This window comes from Pelophylax lessonae (genome assembly GCF_965119305.1).
Source record: "Pelophylax lessonae genome assembly, chromosome: 9".
Lineage (NCBI taxonomy): Eukaryota > Metazoa > Chordata > Amphibia > Anura > Ranidae > Pelophylax > Pelophylax lessonae.
The window spans coordinates 215,381,727-215,395,440 of NC_138776.1; the positions used below are offsets into that span (position 1 = coordinate 215,381,727).

Consider the following 13,714-nt stretch of genomic DNA (forward strand, 5'->3'; position numbering starts at 1 on the left):
CGCTTGTTAACTTTTACCTATAAGTAGGCTTACCTGTAGGTAAAATTAATATCTCCTAAACCTGCACGGTTTACAAGATATTCACCCTGAATGCAGCCGCTGACACCGGCGGCGCATGCGCTCTGAAGGTCTGCATATCTTGCCGGACCTTCAGAGCTCCTTGCCGGAAAGTGAATTCCCGCGTGCATGCACGGGAGTGAAGCCATCGTGGCTCCGGCCACTCAAAGCGCCGGAGCCACCGAACCCGGAAGAGATGCCGAGGGAAAGCGGCGGTGTCCGGGCGACCATGTGGGGGCTTTGTTCTAAGATAAGTATTTCATATTCTGTCCAGTTCTGGTCGCCAGTCCTCAGGAGGGATGTGTTGGAGCTGGAGAGAGTCCAGAGAAGGGCAACTAAACTAATTAGGGGATTGGAGGACCTTGACTATGAAGAGCGTCTACAATCGCTCGATTTATTCTCCCTGGAGAAGAGACGCCTGAGGGGGGGGACATGATAGCAATTTTTAAATATCTCAATGGGGATCTCAGCTTAGAAAATAAGCTGTTCAGTCGAAGGGATTGCATGAGGACTCGGGGGCACACAATGCGATTAGAGGAGAAGCATTTTAACCTCAGGCAACGTGGGGGGTTCTTTACTGTTAGGGCTACAAGATTGTGGAATTCTCTACCACAAGAGGTGGTTTCTGCGGGAAGTATGGTGGCTTTCAAAAGACTCTTAGACTTACATCTCAAGGATCAGAACATTCAGGGCTATGTGAGATGATTACAGCCACACACACCTACACAGGTTGAACTGGATGGACTATTGTCTTTATTCAACCTCACCTACTATGTAACTATAATGTGCTAGTATGGGATGCATACTTGCACAATATGCCATTGTCCTGCAGGGTTTTTTCTTTTTTTTTTGAGATACAACTGCTTTAATTGGAGGGATTTTCTCTCACTTCCTGTTGTGGCTTTGGGACAGGAAGTAAATGTCTAATGGGACACTGATGGCAAAAAAAAACCTGACAGTGATGATAACCCTCTTCACTTATCCAAAATGAAAAAAAGTTTTAACTTTAATTTAGTTGAAAGTGATATATACAGGGTTAAAATCCTAACCAATCCACAGAAAAGTAAGAAATGTTAATCTTACATTTAGATGGCCAAATAGTAAAAGCCCAGGGGTGGCAGCTGGCGAGAATCAGTAGATTCTTGCTGGCAGTTGCAAACACTGCATGCATACATACACCGTGTGCTAATAGGAGCAGCTGTCAGATCTGGACTCTGTACAAATCTATTGCCAGAGCCACCACTATTTGTATGTAACCACTCATCTGAGCAATTACATGTAAATACAGCCTCCAAACGACCCAGGACACAGGCAGCAAGCATCCAGGGTCGAAGTTTCTGTGGACTAAAGTTCTGTGAATGGCAGAGAGAGTAGAAGCGGTGTGTGGTGCAACTTTTCTCAGTAGCAGTGGTTGCTATTAACCTTTACAGTGCCAAAAGATAGCTGATCAGGAAGGACAGTATCTGAAGGAGGCACAGTAAGAAAGATATTTACCAGAAGCAGCAGCCTAGAATACAGACCATAACATATAACCAATGTGTATGGTGCTGCACCCCCCCCCCCCCCTAAAAATGAATAAAACACTAAAATGCAACCTTGAAGTGGTTGTAAAGCTGAGACAGTTTTAACTTGTGTAGCACTACTCCCTTGGGAGCTGCTGGTTATGGGTTCCCCTGGGTTACCATTAGCAACAACTTGGATGGGAGAAGGGAATGAGTGGGATACTCCAACTATGCACAATTGGCTGCGACGACTTGAAAATGCTGAGTAACGCTAAGTAACACTGAGCAACGCTAGGTAACGCTAGTCATGGCTAGGCCGCTGTTTCACTTAGCCCTTGGTTGTGAAGTAGAATAATTGAGCATCCTGAGGTAAACGGTATCCTGAGGTAATCTGTACTGCTGAACAACTTCAGGACCCTTCCTGGCACCCCCTTTGTTCCTAATCTTCAGGGTCAACTACACGGCACCCCCGTTACTGATACACTTCCTGTGTGAGCTGTCTCCTGGATCCCCTGACCTCCCTGGAGTGATCCCCTCTCCTATGCAGACCCTTAGGCAGATCTCCTGGTACTCGCGATACTGTTTTTCCCAAGATGATTCTGCCAGGAGCTCCACTTGTCAGCACTCTGGATCCTTCTGCAGCTCAGACCTGGTTCACTAGGCCGACCGCCTGAACCACCTTCCTCACACCTGCAGGAGGAGAGACAGCCGTCCACCTCCTCCTAGGACTTTGCTCCCCAAAAAGACACCCTGTCACATGCTCCCTCAGGATTTATTTCCAATCCCAGGATGCATTGCGACAATGCCCACCCACTGAGACAGCCATAAACCCTGGTTAGGTTTCCTCCACTGTCCAACAAGCTCCATCATTGGATACAGTGGGGATACTCCCCTAAACCCAGTAAATCACACCTGGAAACGTGACAGACTAAACTAACTGATCAGGCTCCCCTGATAAGCAGAAGGAGCCACTTGATGCTTTTTCCTAGCACCTACATAGGAGGGTGCTACATCTGAATAAAAAAATAATAAATAATAACAAAAAAATGTCCCAGCTGTTGCATGCCTCCCCCTCCCCCACACATACACAACCACAGACCTCCCGAAATATCTACTGATTCCCATTTTCGATCCAGCAGTCATCCCATCTGCAGCGGTGCACTCCTCTCTCTTTCCTCACAGGACATCGAGCCATTGGCTCCTACTGCTATCAATCAAATGTTGTGAGGAGAGAGTGGGGGCAGGCCGGAGCCATGCTGTTTGAGTCTATGGGGGCACACAGAGAAGGAGGAGAAGCCAAGGAGGCCAGTGGGGACCCCAGAAAAGGAGGTTGGGGGCGCTGTGTGCAATTCCATTGCACTGAACAGGTCCGTATAATATGTTTGTTTTTTAATTATTGACAAACTCTTTCAACAAGAGCACCAGACAACCGCATTACCCAGACCATTGATTTCAATACCTGTTTTTTAGCAGCTTCAGTGTGTAGTTCTTGCCTTCCACGGTTAGTGCGTATTGAGCGTGTTCTGGATACAGTTTCTGTAAACAATAACAATTAAAAACAATTAGACCAATAATCAGTGACTCACTAGAATAATAATAAGCTAATCTTATATTACCATCAAAATAAAATTAGCCTGAACTGCCATGTAATATCAGAAGAGAGGAAGGCTCTGCTATAAAGGGTTAAAGTGGTTTCAAAGCCTGGGGCAGCAAGGGTCCCCAGAAGTGGGGGGTTGGGGCTGCTCTGTGTAATTCCATTGCAAAGAGCAGAGAATAACCTGTATGGAGTGAACCTAGTTCTCTTCGCCCGATATATCGATGACATAATTGTAAACCCGTTTGTTTGTTTTTATTAAACTTTACATTCACTTTAATTATGTGCCAGCAAAGCAAAGTTAAAGGAAGAAGTGAGCCTCTGCAAAGCTCTCTATTATGCAATAAGAGTTGTTAAAGATTCTAACTGTGTCATTTTAAAGTGAATGTTCAGCTAAAAATGTTTCATTGTAGCTTTGGATAGAGTGAGGAAGAGTTGAGGAAGAGAATTCTTACTGCTATCCCAGGCTCTGCTAGAGACATTTCACTTGCTGTTGTCACAGTTTTCACTAGACAGGAAGTGAGGTCAAATCCATAAAAGACAACAATAAAAATCTATTTTATTTCTGTCTGTGTTGCTCTTGGAGATTTTCCCACACTTCCTGACTGGTGGGAACATTATTACTGGGGCCGTAAGTGTGAGAAACTCTACAGCTTTGTTCAGATAAGCTTTAGCTCGTCCAACAATGTGTATAGCAAGCATTAACAAAGCATTTACAGAGCTTTTGGCAAGCTTTGTGGAAGCTTTTTTAGGGCTTGTTTACATTTATGTTGCCTTTTGAAGAGCGATCAGCAGTGGCTCTTCAGAGGGCATGTGACAGGTGGTGAGAAGACGTTATGTCGCTCCTCATCACCTATTTTAACCCTATTAAAAACCCACAATTACAATTTTCTATTACTATTGTAATATAGTAAATATAGCGAGAAACCTGCAGGTAGAAAGTGGTGGCGGCCATCTTGGTACACCCAGCTCAGCGACAAACTGATTATATAGTGAAGTAGACTATTTCACTCGGTCGCGGTGAAATAGTCTATTTCAGTATATAAGATGAGTTTACTGCTAAAATAAATGTAGAATTCAAGACTTGAGCGGGTGTAAGAAGATGTCCGGCGCTGCTTCGTGTTCTGTCACATTAGGAAACCTATTGGAACGCATAGCGGCCATGTTGGAATGCATGGCACATGCGTAGTAAGCGGTTTTCATCCGAACATCACTTCCGGTTGCAGAATCTGATAGGTAGTGCTATTCTGATAGAACACCGGACACAATTGGAGGACAGGGACGGCGTGCGGTTACCATATAACAGGAAGTGATGGGAAACAATGCGTTTCATGGCAGGATCATTATGTATCAATTTATTGAAAGCAGCAGATTTATAAATAGTAAAATGACTTTCAAAATGACATTAACATTATTATTATGTTACAGGAATTTATATAGCGCTAACAGTTTGCGCATCGCTTTACAACGTAGAGGGGTAAATCTACAATACAGAAGGGACAGGAGGGCCCGTGCTCGATGAGCTTACAATCTAAACATTGTATTGTTTATTTGAAATGAAAGTGATTGGTTTACCTAAATCCCTTCTATATCCAGGCGGAGGGGGCAGATATTATTTCCCAGTTACTCATCGTCTTTACTTGAAGCGCCATAACCTTTTAGACCTCATGCACACGGGACGTTTTTACAGCGGCTGTTTTTGGCGTCAAACATTTTTTTATACAGCCAATAAACCCCCCAGCATGGTATACTATGTCTCCATGCACACACAGGCTGTTATCAGCAGTTTTTGGGAGGGGCAGTTTCTGGCTGTGAAAAAAAAAAAACAAAAACCAGTAGGTTTTGAGTGGCGTTTTTCAGCTGTAAAAACGCTCTAACGCCAATAAACGCCAAAAAAAAAAAAATACTGCTAACTGGCGTTTTTTGACGTTTTTGACTCCATTGCTTTTTTAAAGCCTGGGTTCTGTTTCGGGGTGTCATTCATGGAACATAACCTGGGTTCACACTGGTGCATGCTGAACACCGTATGTGATTTGCACCAAAAACTCACCGCATTCCTGTGCACATCACATGTGATGTCTGTGCGATGCGATTTGAGCCATATATTTTGTATGGCTCAAATTGCATCACATTTGCACCAAAATGTTGTAGGACCCTTTTTTTCTCCACACCTAACAGCATTGCATGAGTGTGAACACCCATGCGATGCAATTCTGCCAAGAGCACTGCATTTTCAATCTGTTTTTGGGTATTGTTCATGGTACATGAAGCTCTGTTGTCATTGTGCCGATTTGGCAAGCGATTTGTCATGTCGAATTGCATGTCAAATTGGAGCCCATTGCCTACAACGGCACCAGTTCACACTGAACGCGCGCAATTTCAAACTCGCATGTCAGTGCAACTTCGGGGGCCATTTGTACAGACATCTGTACAGGTTCATGCGCAGATGTCTATTGAAATCGCCCTGAAGTCGCCTAAAGTAGTGCAGAAACTACTTTTAGGAATCAGTGCGGCGCCACAAAGTCAGGGTTGCACCAATTCGGACAGTGACGTTGCCGGCAATAGGCTCCGATTTGGCATGCAAATCGCGTGTCAAATCTGCCCGATGTGAACGGGGGCTTAATGTTCCATGAACGACGCCCCCGAAACAGATTGCAAAATGCAGTTAGCATCCATGTGATGCGATTTTGATGGGGGGAAAAAAGGTCCACATTTGCACCAAAATGTTGTAGGACCCTTTTTTACCTAAATCTTACTGCATGACTGCGATGCAATTCTGGCAAGCATTGCATTGTGGGAAAGTCTGAGTTACTAAAATGGCAGATAGGCGATTTTTTGCTAAAAAACGCTGAAAAACGCCAATGCAAAAAAGCTAAAAAAACGCTGAAAAACTCACTACAAAGCTTCTGACGTTTTTCTAACGTCCAGTGTGCATGTGGCCTTAACCACTTGCCGACTGCCTAACGATGATTTACGTCGGCAGTCAGCCCCTCTCAGGCAAAGTGACGTAGGTTAACGTCGCTAGCCTGTGAGGCTCTAGGGAGCGAGCGCGCGCCGCTGGAGGCGCGCTCCCGCTCGGTCACAGACCCCCCCACGTGCGAGTGACCGGCGGACCCGATGTCCGCCGGTCACTCGCGATCGTCAGTTACAGCGGGAGAAAGGCAGGCGGCTAATGTAAACAAAGCCGCCTGTCATTCTTCCCTGTGTAACAGCACAGATCATACGGTCCTGTTACCGTTGATCTGTGCTGTTACACACACAGCCACATCCAATCACAGTAAGAATCACACCCCTAGGGACACACTTAACCCCTTCCTCTCAAATAAAGTTAACCCCTTCACTGCCAGTGTCTTTTTTACAGTAACAGTGCATATATATAGCACTGATTACTGTAGTAATGTCACTGGTACCCCCAAAAGTGTCAAAAATGTCAGTCAAGGGTCCGATCTGTCCGCCGCAATGTCGCAGTCCCGCAAAAAAAAAAAAAATCGCAGATCGCCGCCATTACTCGTTAAAAAAAAAACACTAAAAATGACAAAAATCTTTCCCTTAGTTAGTAAATGCAATAACTTTTGCACGAACCAATCAAAATATGCTTTTTGCGATTTTTTTTTACCAAACATATGTAGCAGAAAACAAATTGGCCTAAAATGTTAAAAAATTTTGATTTTTAAATTTTTTGGGGGGGGAATTTCATATAAAAAAATGTGAAAAATATTGTTATTTTTGCAAAATTGTCGCTATTTTTTTTGTTTATAGCGCATGATCAAAAAAATCGCACAGGTGATCAAATACCACCAAAATAAAAGCTCTGTTTGTGGGAAAAAAAGGACGTCAAATTCGTTTAGGTACAGCGTCACACGACCGCGCAATTGTCCGTTAAAGTCATGTAGTGCCGAATCGCAAAATAGGCCCTGGTCAGGAAGGGGGTAAAATCTTCCGGGGCTTAAGTGGTACGTTTGTCATCTGTGACACTAAAGAAATGTACACTTTCATAGTGAGTAAGAGGGACATAATGAGCGGACATCTTACATTATGTTCTATCTGGACACCCCTCCTCTACCCTGTGAGTGGAAGTCCCAAGAAAGCCCAAATATCTCAGCGACATGAAAAATAGCTCTGCACTCTCTGCGTTGGGAGGGGGCTGAGATCTCCCGATCAGAGCAGGAACTTTGTCTCCAAGGATGGTTTATGAGTTGAGTTCCTGGATTGCCCAATAAATTCTCCTGTCATTCCTGCACACAGAGTTCACTGACCCACCATTTTTTAGGTTAACCTTTTCAGTACCACGTACATACGTCATGAACACTCGTATGTACATTTAAAGTTACAGATGATGATTGGTATAATATCTGATGAAATGAAAATTCATAGCAGTATTTTTTTCTTAGAAAATAGGTGCAGGACCCCCCCCCCCTTTCTGAGCCACTACTTGCCTCCGCCCCCTACCCACCTCCCAGTACCAATCGTTTTAGAGAATACAGAACCAAGTATTATTTTGTCTTACTAAATCATTTGTATTGAATTTGTTAATGATAACAAGAAAAGCAGTAAAATAGATCCTCTGCAGTCAGCAACAATAGATCCTCCCAGCAATAACAGAAATCCCCACAACACTAGACCCACCAAGCAACAATAGATCCCCCTGGCAATAATAGATGCCCGCAGCAACAATACATCCCACAGCAATAACAGATACGCCCAGCATCACTAGACCCACATCATCAACAATAGATCCTCTCAGCAATAACAAATACCACAGCAACACTAGACCCACCAAGCAACAATAGATCCTTCCAGCATCAACAGATAACCCAAGCAACACTAGACCCACCAAGCAACATTAGACCCCCCCCGGCAATAATAGATACCCCCAGAAACACTAGACCCAACCACAGCAACAATATATCCCCCAGCAATTATAGATACCCCTAGCAACACTAGACCCACCCCATCAGCAATGGATTCCCCCCAAAACAATAGATACCCTCAGCAAAACTAGACCTACCCCAGCAACAATAGATCCCCTCCCCCCAAACCAATAGATACCCTCGGCAAAACTACACCTACCCCAGCAACAATAGAATTCCCCAGCAAAAATAGATCCCTCAGCAACACTAGACCCAACCCCAGCAACAATATATCCCCCAGCAATGACAGATACCCCCAGCAACACAAGAACCACATCATCAACAATAGATCCTCCCAGTAATAACAGATACCCCAGCAACATTAGACCCACCAAGCAACAATAGATCCTCCCAGCATCAACAGATACCCCAGCAACACTAGACCCACCAAGCAACAATAGATCCCCCCAAGCAATAATAGATAACCTCAGCAACACTAGACTCATCCCCAGCAACAATTTATCCCCCAGCAATAATAGATACCCCCAGCAACACTAGGCCCACCCCATCAAAAAAAGATCCCACCCCATTAACAATAGATTCCCCCCAAAACAATAGATACCCTCAGCAAACTAGACCTACCCCAGCAACAATAGACTCACCCCTGCAACAATAGATCTCCCCAGCAACAATAGACCCCCACACAATAAACCCCCCAGCACAACGGACTGGCCGTTACAAAATACCACCCTAGCAACAATAGATCCACCCTGCATCAATAGGCCCCCAGCATCAATAGACCCTCCAGCAGCCCTGAGTTTATGTAGAAATACCTACCGGCATGCCATGCAAATCCCGCTTAGAAAAAACTTGGTGCAGCCTTTGTGGAATCACGGTCTCATACGTCTTCACGTGGGGAAGTTGTACCATTTCCGAACATCCTACAGAGGAAAAAAATTAAACCAAAATTAAAGACAAATCTCGCAATCGATAAAAGAAAAAATAAACAAACAAATAATAATAAATAAAATAAATCTCACAATAAAATAAAAGCGATCAAACTGTTGAAATTTAGGCAAAATCTTGGTTTACAGAGACCTGACCAAAATGGAGACACTTCTTCTGGAATTGTAGACTCTCATGACTGCCTAACCTTATCAACTAAGGCAGATCACAGACAGTGTGCATTGCAGGAAAGAAATGTGCTCAATTCTCCCATCAACAGACAGGGAATCCCTCCTGCCAAGCAATTGTCTTTTCCCAGTGGGGGGGGGGGGGGGGTGAGGGCGGGGGAAAGCTGTCCCTGCTGGGATGGCAAGCGAATCTGGAAGACTGGTTTTACCCAATCTGATCAATCGATCAATTTGGTACATTCAGCCTGTCCATTAATGGTTGGAATTTTGGCTGGTTCCTGCTAAAACGTCCAGGATTTAACCCGTGTATGGCCAGCCTAAGATTGCCCATACATTATGCAATTTTCTTTCCTTCAATCACTGGTTGTACTAAAGAAAATAACTTGATTCCCCCATTAACACAATCAGTGGTGATGGGGAATCCCTCCTACTGCTACTATTGTATTCTGACAGTGGGAGGCAGTGATGCCAACCTACTAGATTGAAATTTACTGACACAGCTACGTTTTTACTGGCATTTCCAAAAGCAAACAAGATCTTGAACTACTTTGAGCCTGGGTTTACACATATGCAATGTTACACCATGTAAGGAAAAGTATCCAGTTCTCTTTGTTTAGTGAAACATTGTGGATGGGACAAAAGCAGAGGAAGAATCAATCTATGGCCTCTATTCTGTTTGAGCATCTACTTTTTTCTGTTTTTTTTTTTATGTATTTGCGCGTATTTTCGCGCATATGAGTTCACGCAATTGCGTGCGCATTTCTGAGGAAGCGTTTTCTTATGTTCTTGTTTTGTGCAATTTGTAAATTGCTATTTCCGCATGTATTTGCACGCATGAGGCATAAATTACTGACCAAAAAATGCAGATTTTTCTATTTTGTTTTTACTGAAGAATGCACGGCGCTTGTTTACGCTCCTGTGTGCACAGGCACATTACAATTAATGGACTGTAATTTAGCTTAGTAAAAAAAAAAAAAAAACGTTGTACTGAGCTTTTTCAATCTGCAGGGTGCAAGACCCCCAAGGCTGGTTGACAACATATGAGTTGACCCCCCCAACCGCCCATCTAAAGCTATACTATACACCTGGAGAGGGCTTTTCACATGCCCCCATAATGATGCGTCACAGCCAGGACAATTTTTAATACATGTCAGGTTGACATTCACGCAGCTGTCTATGTGAATGAGCCCTAAGGCTAAACTTACACTTGTAAAAAAAAAAATCTAATGATGGTACTAATGTGAACCAATGCGCCTATAAACGTTAATGTGCATTTTTGACATATTTAAGACGCATTTGAAAGTGCGTACCCTCCAAAAGAATTCTGGGAGAAGGGGGGGGGGTGTTTTTTTCCCACCTCGCTGAGAATCGATAAATGCATCTCAAACCATACAGTTTAATAGGTGGAGTTCACAAGTTTAAACTCCTCCCAGATTCAACATGTAAGTTCATTTTTGACACAAAGCAACACAAACGCTACATGTTTTTCAAATGTGAACAGTTCTGTCCACGTTATCCAAGGTAGGCTCCTGTGTTAGGCGTTCAGGGGAGCAGCAAAAATGTGCCCGAATGCCCGCTTCCAATGCCAGTGTGAACAGGGCCTAAGAAAGATTTTTGCCAGAGTTCAGCTTGTAAATCTCCCATGTAGACAAGTCAGCAGCAATTAATGCTCTCTTGTCAAATACTTTCTATATACAAAATGTGTCTTCAATTAGTTCTTCTTGTATTACAGTAAAATTAAGTAAGGGAATCCAGCATCCCTCTAGTTTACTTTGGACACTGTAAAAGGAGTGGCGTACTGGAAGGCAACCATATTAAAGGGAAAAGGATGACAAAGGCAAGGTTAGCAGGAAAATGGAAGGAAGACGAGACAAATGGGGGTGGGGGAGAGCTGAAACGACCATAAAAGAGGAAGAGAAGAAAGAGTACAAGGACAGAGAGAAGAATCACATATAGAAGAAAGAGTACAAGGACAGGGAGAAGAATCTCATAGAGAAGAAAGTGTTCGAGGACAGGGAGAAGAATCACATAGAGAAGAAAGAGTACAAGGACAGGGAGAAGAATCACATAGAGAAGAGTACAAGGACAGAGAGAAGAATCACATAGAGAAGAGTACAAGGACAGGGAGAAGAATCACATAGAGAAGAAAGAGTACAAGGACAGGGAGAATAATCACATAGAGAAGAGTACAAGGACAGGGAGAAGAATCACATAGAGAAGAAAGAGTACAAGGACAGGGAGAAGAATCACATAGAGAAGAAAGAGTGCAAGGACAGGGAGAAGAATCACATAGAGAAGAAAGAGTACAAGGACAGGGAGAAGAATCACATAGAGAAGAAAGAGTGCAAGGACAGGGAGAAGAATCACATAGAGAAGAAAGAGTGCAAGGACAGGGAGAAGAATCACATAGAGAAGAGTACAAGGACAGGGAGAAGAATCACATAGAGAAGAAAGAGTACACGGACAGGGAGAAGAATCACATAGAGAAGAAAGAGTACAAGGACAGGGAGCAGAATCACATAGAGAAGAAAGAGTGCAAGGACAGGGAGAAGAATCACATAGAGAAGAAAGAGTACAAGGACAGGGAGAAGAATCACATAGAGAAGAAAGAGTGCAAGGACAGAGAGAAGAATCACATATAGAAGAAAGAGTGCAATGACAGGGAGAAGAATCACATAGAGAAGAAAGAGTGCAAGGACAGGGAGAAGAATCACATAGAGAAGAAAGAGTACAAGGACAGGGAGAAGAATCACATAGAGAAGAAAGAGTGCAACGACAGGGAGAAGAATCACATAGAGAAGAAAGAGTGCAACGACAGGGAGAAGAATCACATAGAGAAGAAAGAGTGCAAGGACAGGGAGAAGAATCACATAGAGAAGAAAGAGTACAAGGACAGGGAGAAGAATCACATAGAGAAGAAAGAGTGTAAGGACAGGGAGAAGGATCACATAGAGAAGAAAGAGTGTAAGGACAGGGAGAAGAATCACATAGAGAAGAATCACATAGAGAGGAAAGAGTTCAAGGACAGGGAGAAGAATCACATAGAGAAGAATCACATAGAGAGGAAAGAGTTCAAGGACAGGGAGAAGAATCACATAGAGAAGAATGGGGACAGGGAGAAGAATCACATAGAGAAGATAAGAAGGAAGCATTCCAATACATTCAGTACATGTGCGCAGAATAATGGACATTTATTAATCCTGTCTGGCCCATGCATCCAGTAATCAGTCTCAAAGCACAGTTCAATCACATATTGCGACTGATTTAAAATATTGTAGTTCTAATATCTGAATCATTTGCTGACACAAACCAATCGCAACTCAAAGTGATTTTGACCACTTCCAACATTTTGCAACTGAAAGACAACAATTTTAATGGCAAAGTAACTTCCTGCGCTTGCAAATCTTATGCTGAAATAGCGCTAAAGTCGCACGAAGCATCAATAATGCCATAGGCCTCATGCACACAGGGCGATAAAATGAGCTGCATAGCTAGTTCTGATGCCAGCTGTAAAAACGCACTTTTAGAAGCGTTTTGTATTGGCGTTAATGCATGTTTTACCAACGTTTAGCAGTGTTATGCTGGCCATACACTATGGACAGTTCTTTCGTTTTTCAGCCAGTTAATGGGCACAAATCGGTAATCGGTTGTGATGTTTTTGAGCCGAACAAAGGGCAAGTTTGGAAAATTTCTGCTGAACGAACGATAAATTGAAAGGTTAATGTGTTTCTCATCCAAACTTTGCACTCAGTATATGTGACAAAACAAGCAAAAAACTGATTCATTTATGTCCATTGAATGATTTATCGATCATTACATGATGGCTCGATCGTTTGCTCTCACGGCCGAGTGTTCATTTTTAGAAAACGAGTTTGAACGATTTTTCGTATAGTGTATGGCCAGCATTAGTGTTTAGCAGCCTTTCTATTTTCCAACCTCAAATCCAACTACTACAGCTTAAAAACGTCTGATGTGGCCTAACGCTATATGCGGTGTTAAGCGGACTTTAGCAGCGTCGGGCGTTTTTATAGCTTAATGCTGCTGCACCAGAATGCGCTGGCCCTGGGTTTTTTACAGCTTAAAAATGCCGGTGCCACTTGCCTGTGCTCCTAAAAGCCTGTGTGTGAATGAGGCCATAGAATAACACGGAGAGGCGTTTTTAAGCTGCAAAAAAATAAATAAATGCCTGCCGCTCCTAAAAGCAGCTGTAAAAACGCCCTGTGTGCCTGAGGCCTTATAGTCCATGTTCATAAATGAATGCCCATCATCAGGAAAAGCAATGAACGCGCACATGGCACGAGGGTAAACACTGATGCAAAGAAGTGTTGGCATTTACAAGACTACGGCCACGTATGTGACACTGGTGGCTCCCCAACCACGGAAAAGCACCATACGCTTCACAAATGCCTAATATAGTCTGTGTGCATGAACACTAATACATCTGTAGCCAAAACAGGGGAGAGATTGGAGGTACAAAGACATCATATACACATAAAACAAAGATAGATATACAGAACATCATGACATTTATCAACCTAAGAGGGAAGCTAGGATTGCCCAATGTTATATAGGAGACAA

General features: G+C 43.4%; 1 protein-coding gene across 2 annotated transcripts in view; it reads right to left on the reverse strand.

The window, feature by feature from the left end:
• The window catches only part of ADAM8 (ADAM metallopeptidase domain 8), a 54,873-nt gene extending 45,934 nt beyond the window's left edge, over positions 1 to 8,939 (reverse strand). For both annotated transcript variants that reach the window (XM_082268350.1, XM_082268349.1), the window contains exons 1-2: positions 8,841 to 8,939; positions 3,019 to 3,095 (exon numbers count right to left, since the gene is read on the reverse strand). In XM_082268350.1, the coding sequence (XP_082124476.1) occupies positions 3,019 to 3,095; positions 8,841 to 8,933 (170 nt within the window). In that variant the 5' untranslated portion in view covers positions 8,934 to 8,939. The remainder of the gene's footprint in view (positions 1 to 3,018; positions 3,096 to 8,840) is intronic.
• Between the last annotated feature and the right edge of the window lie 4,775 nt (positions 8,940 to 13,714).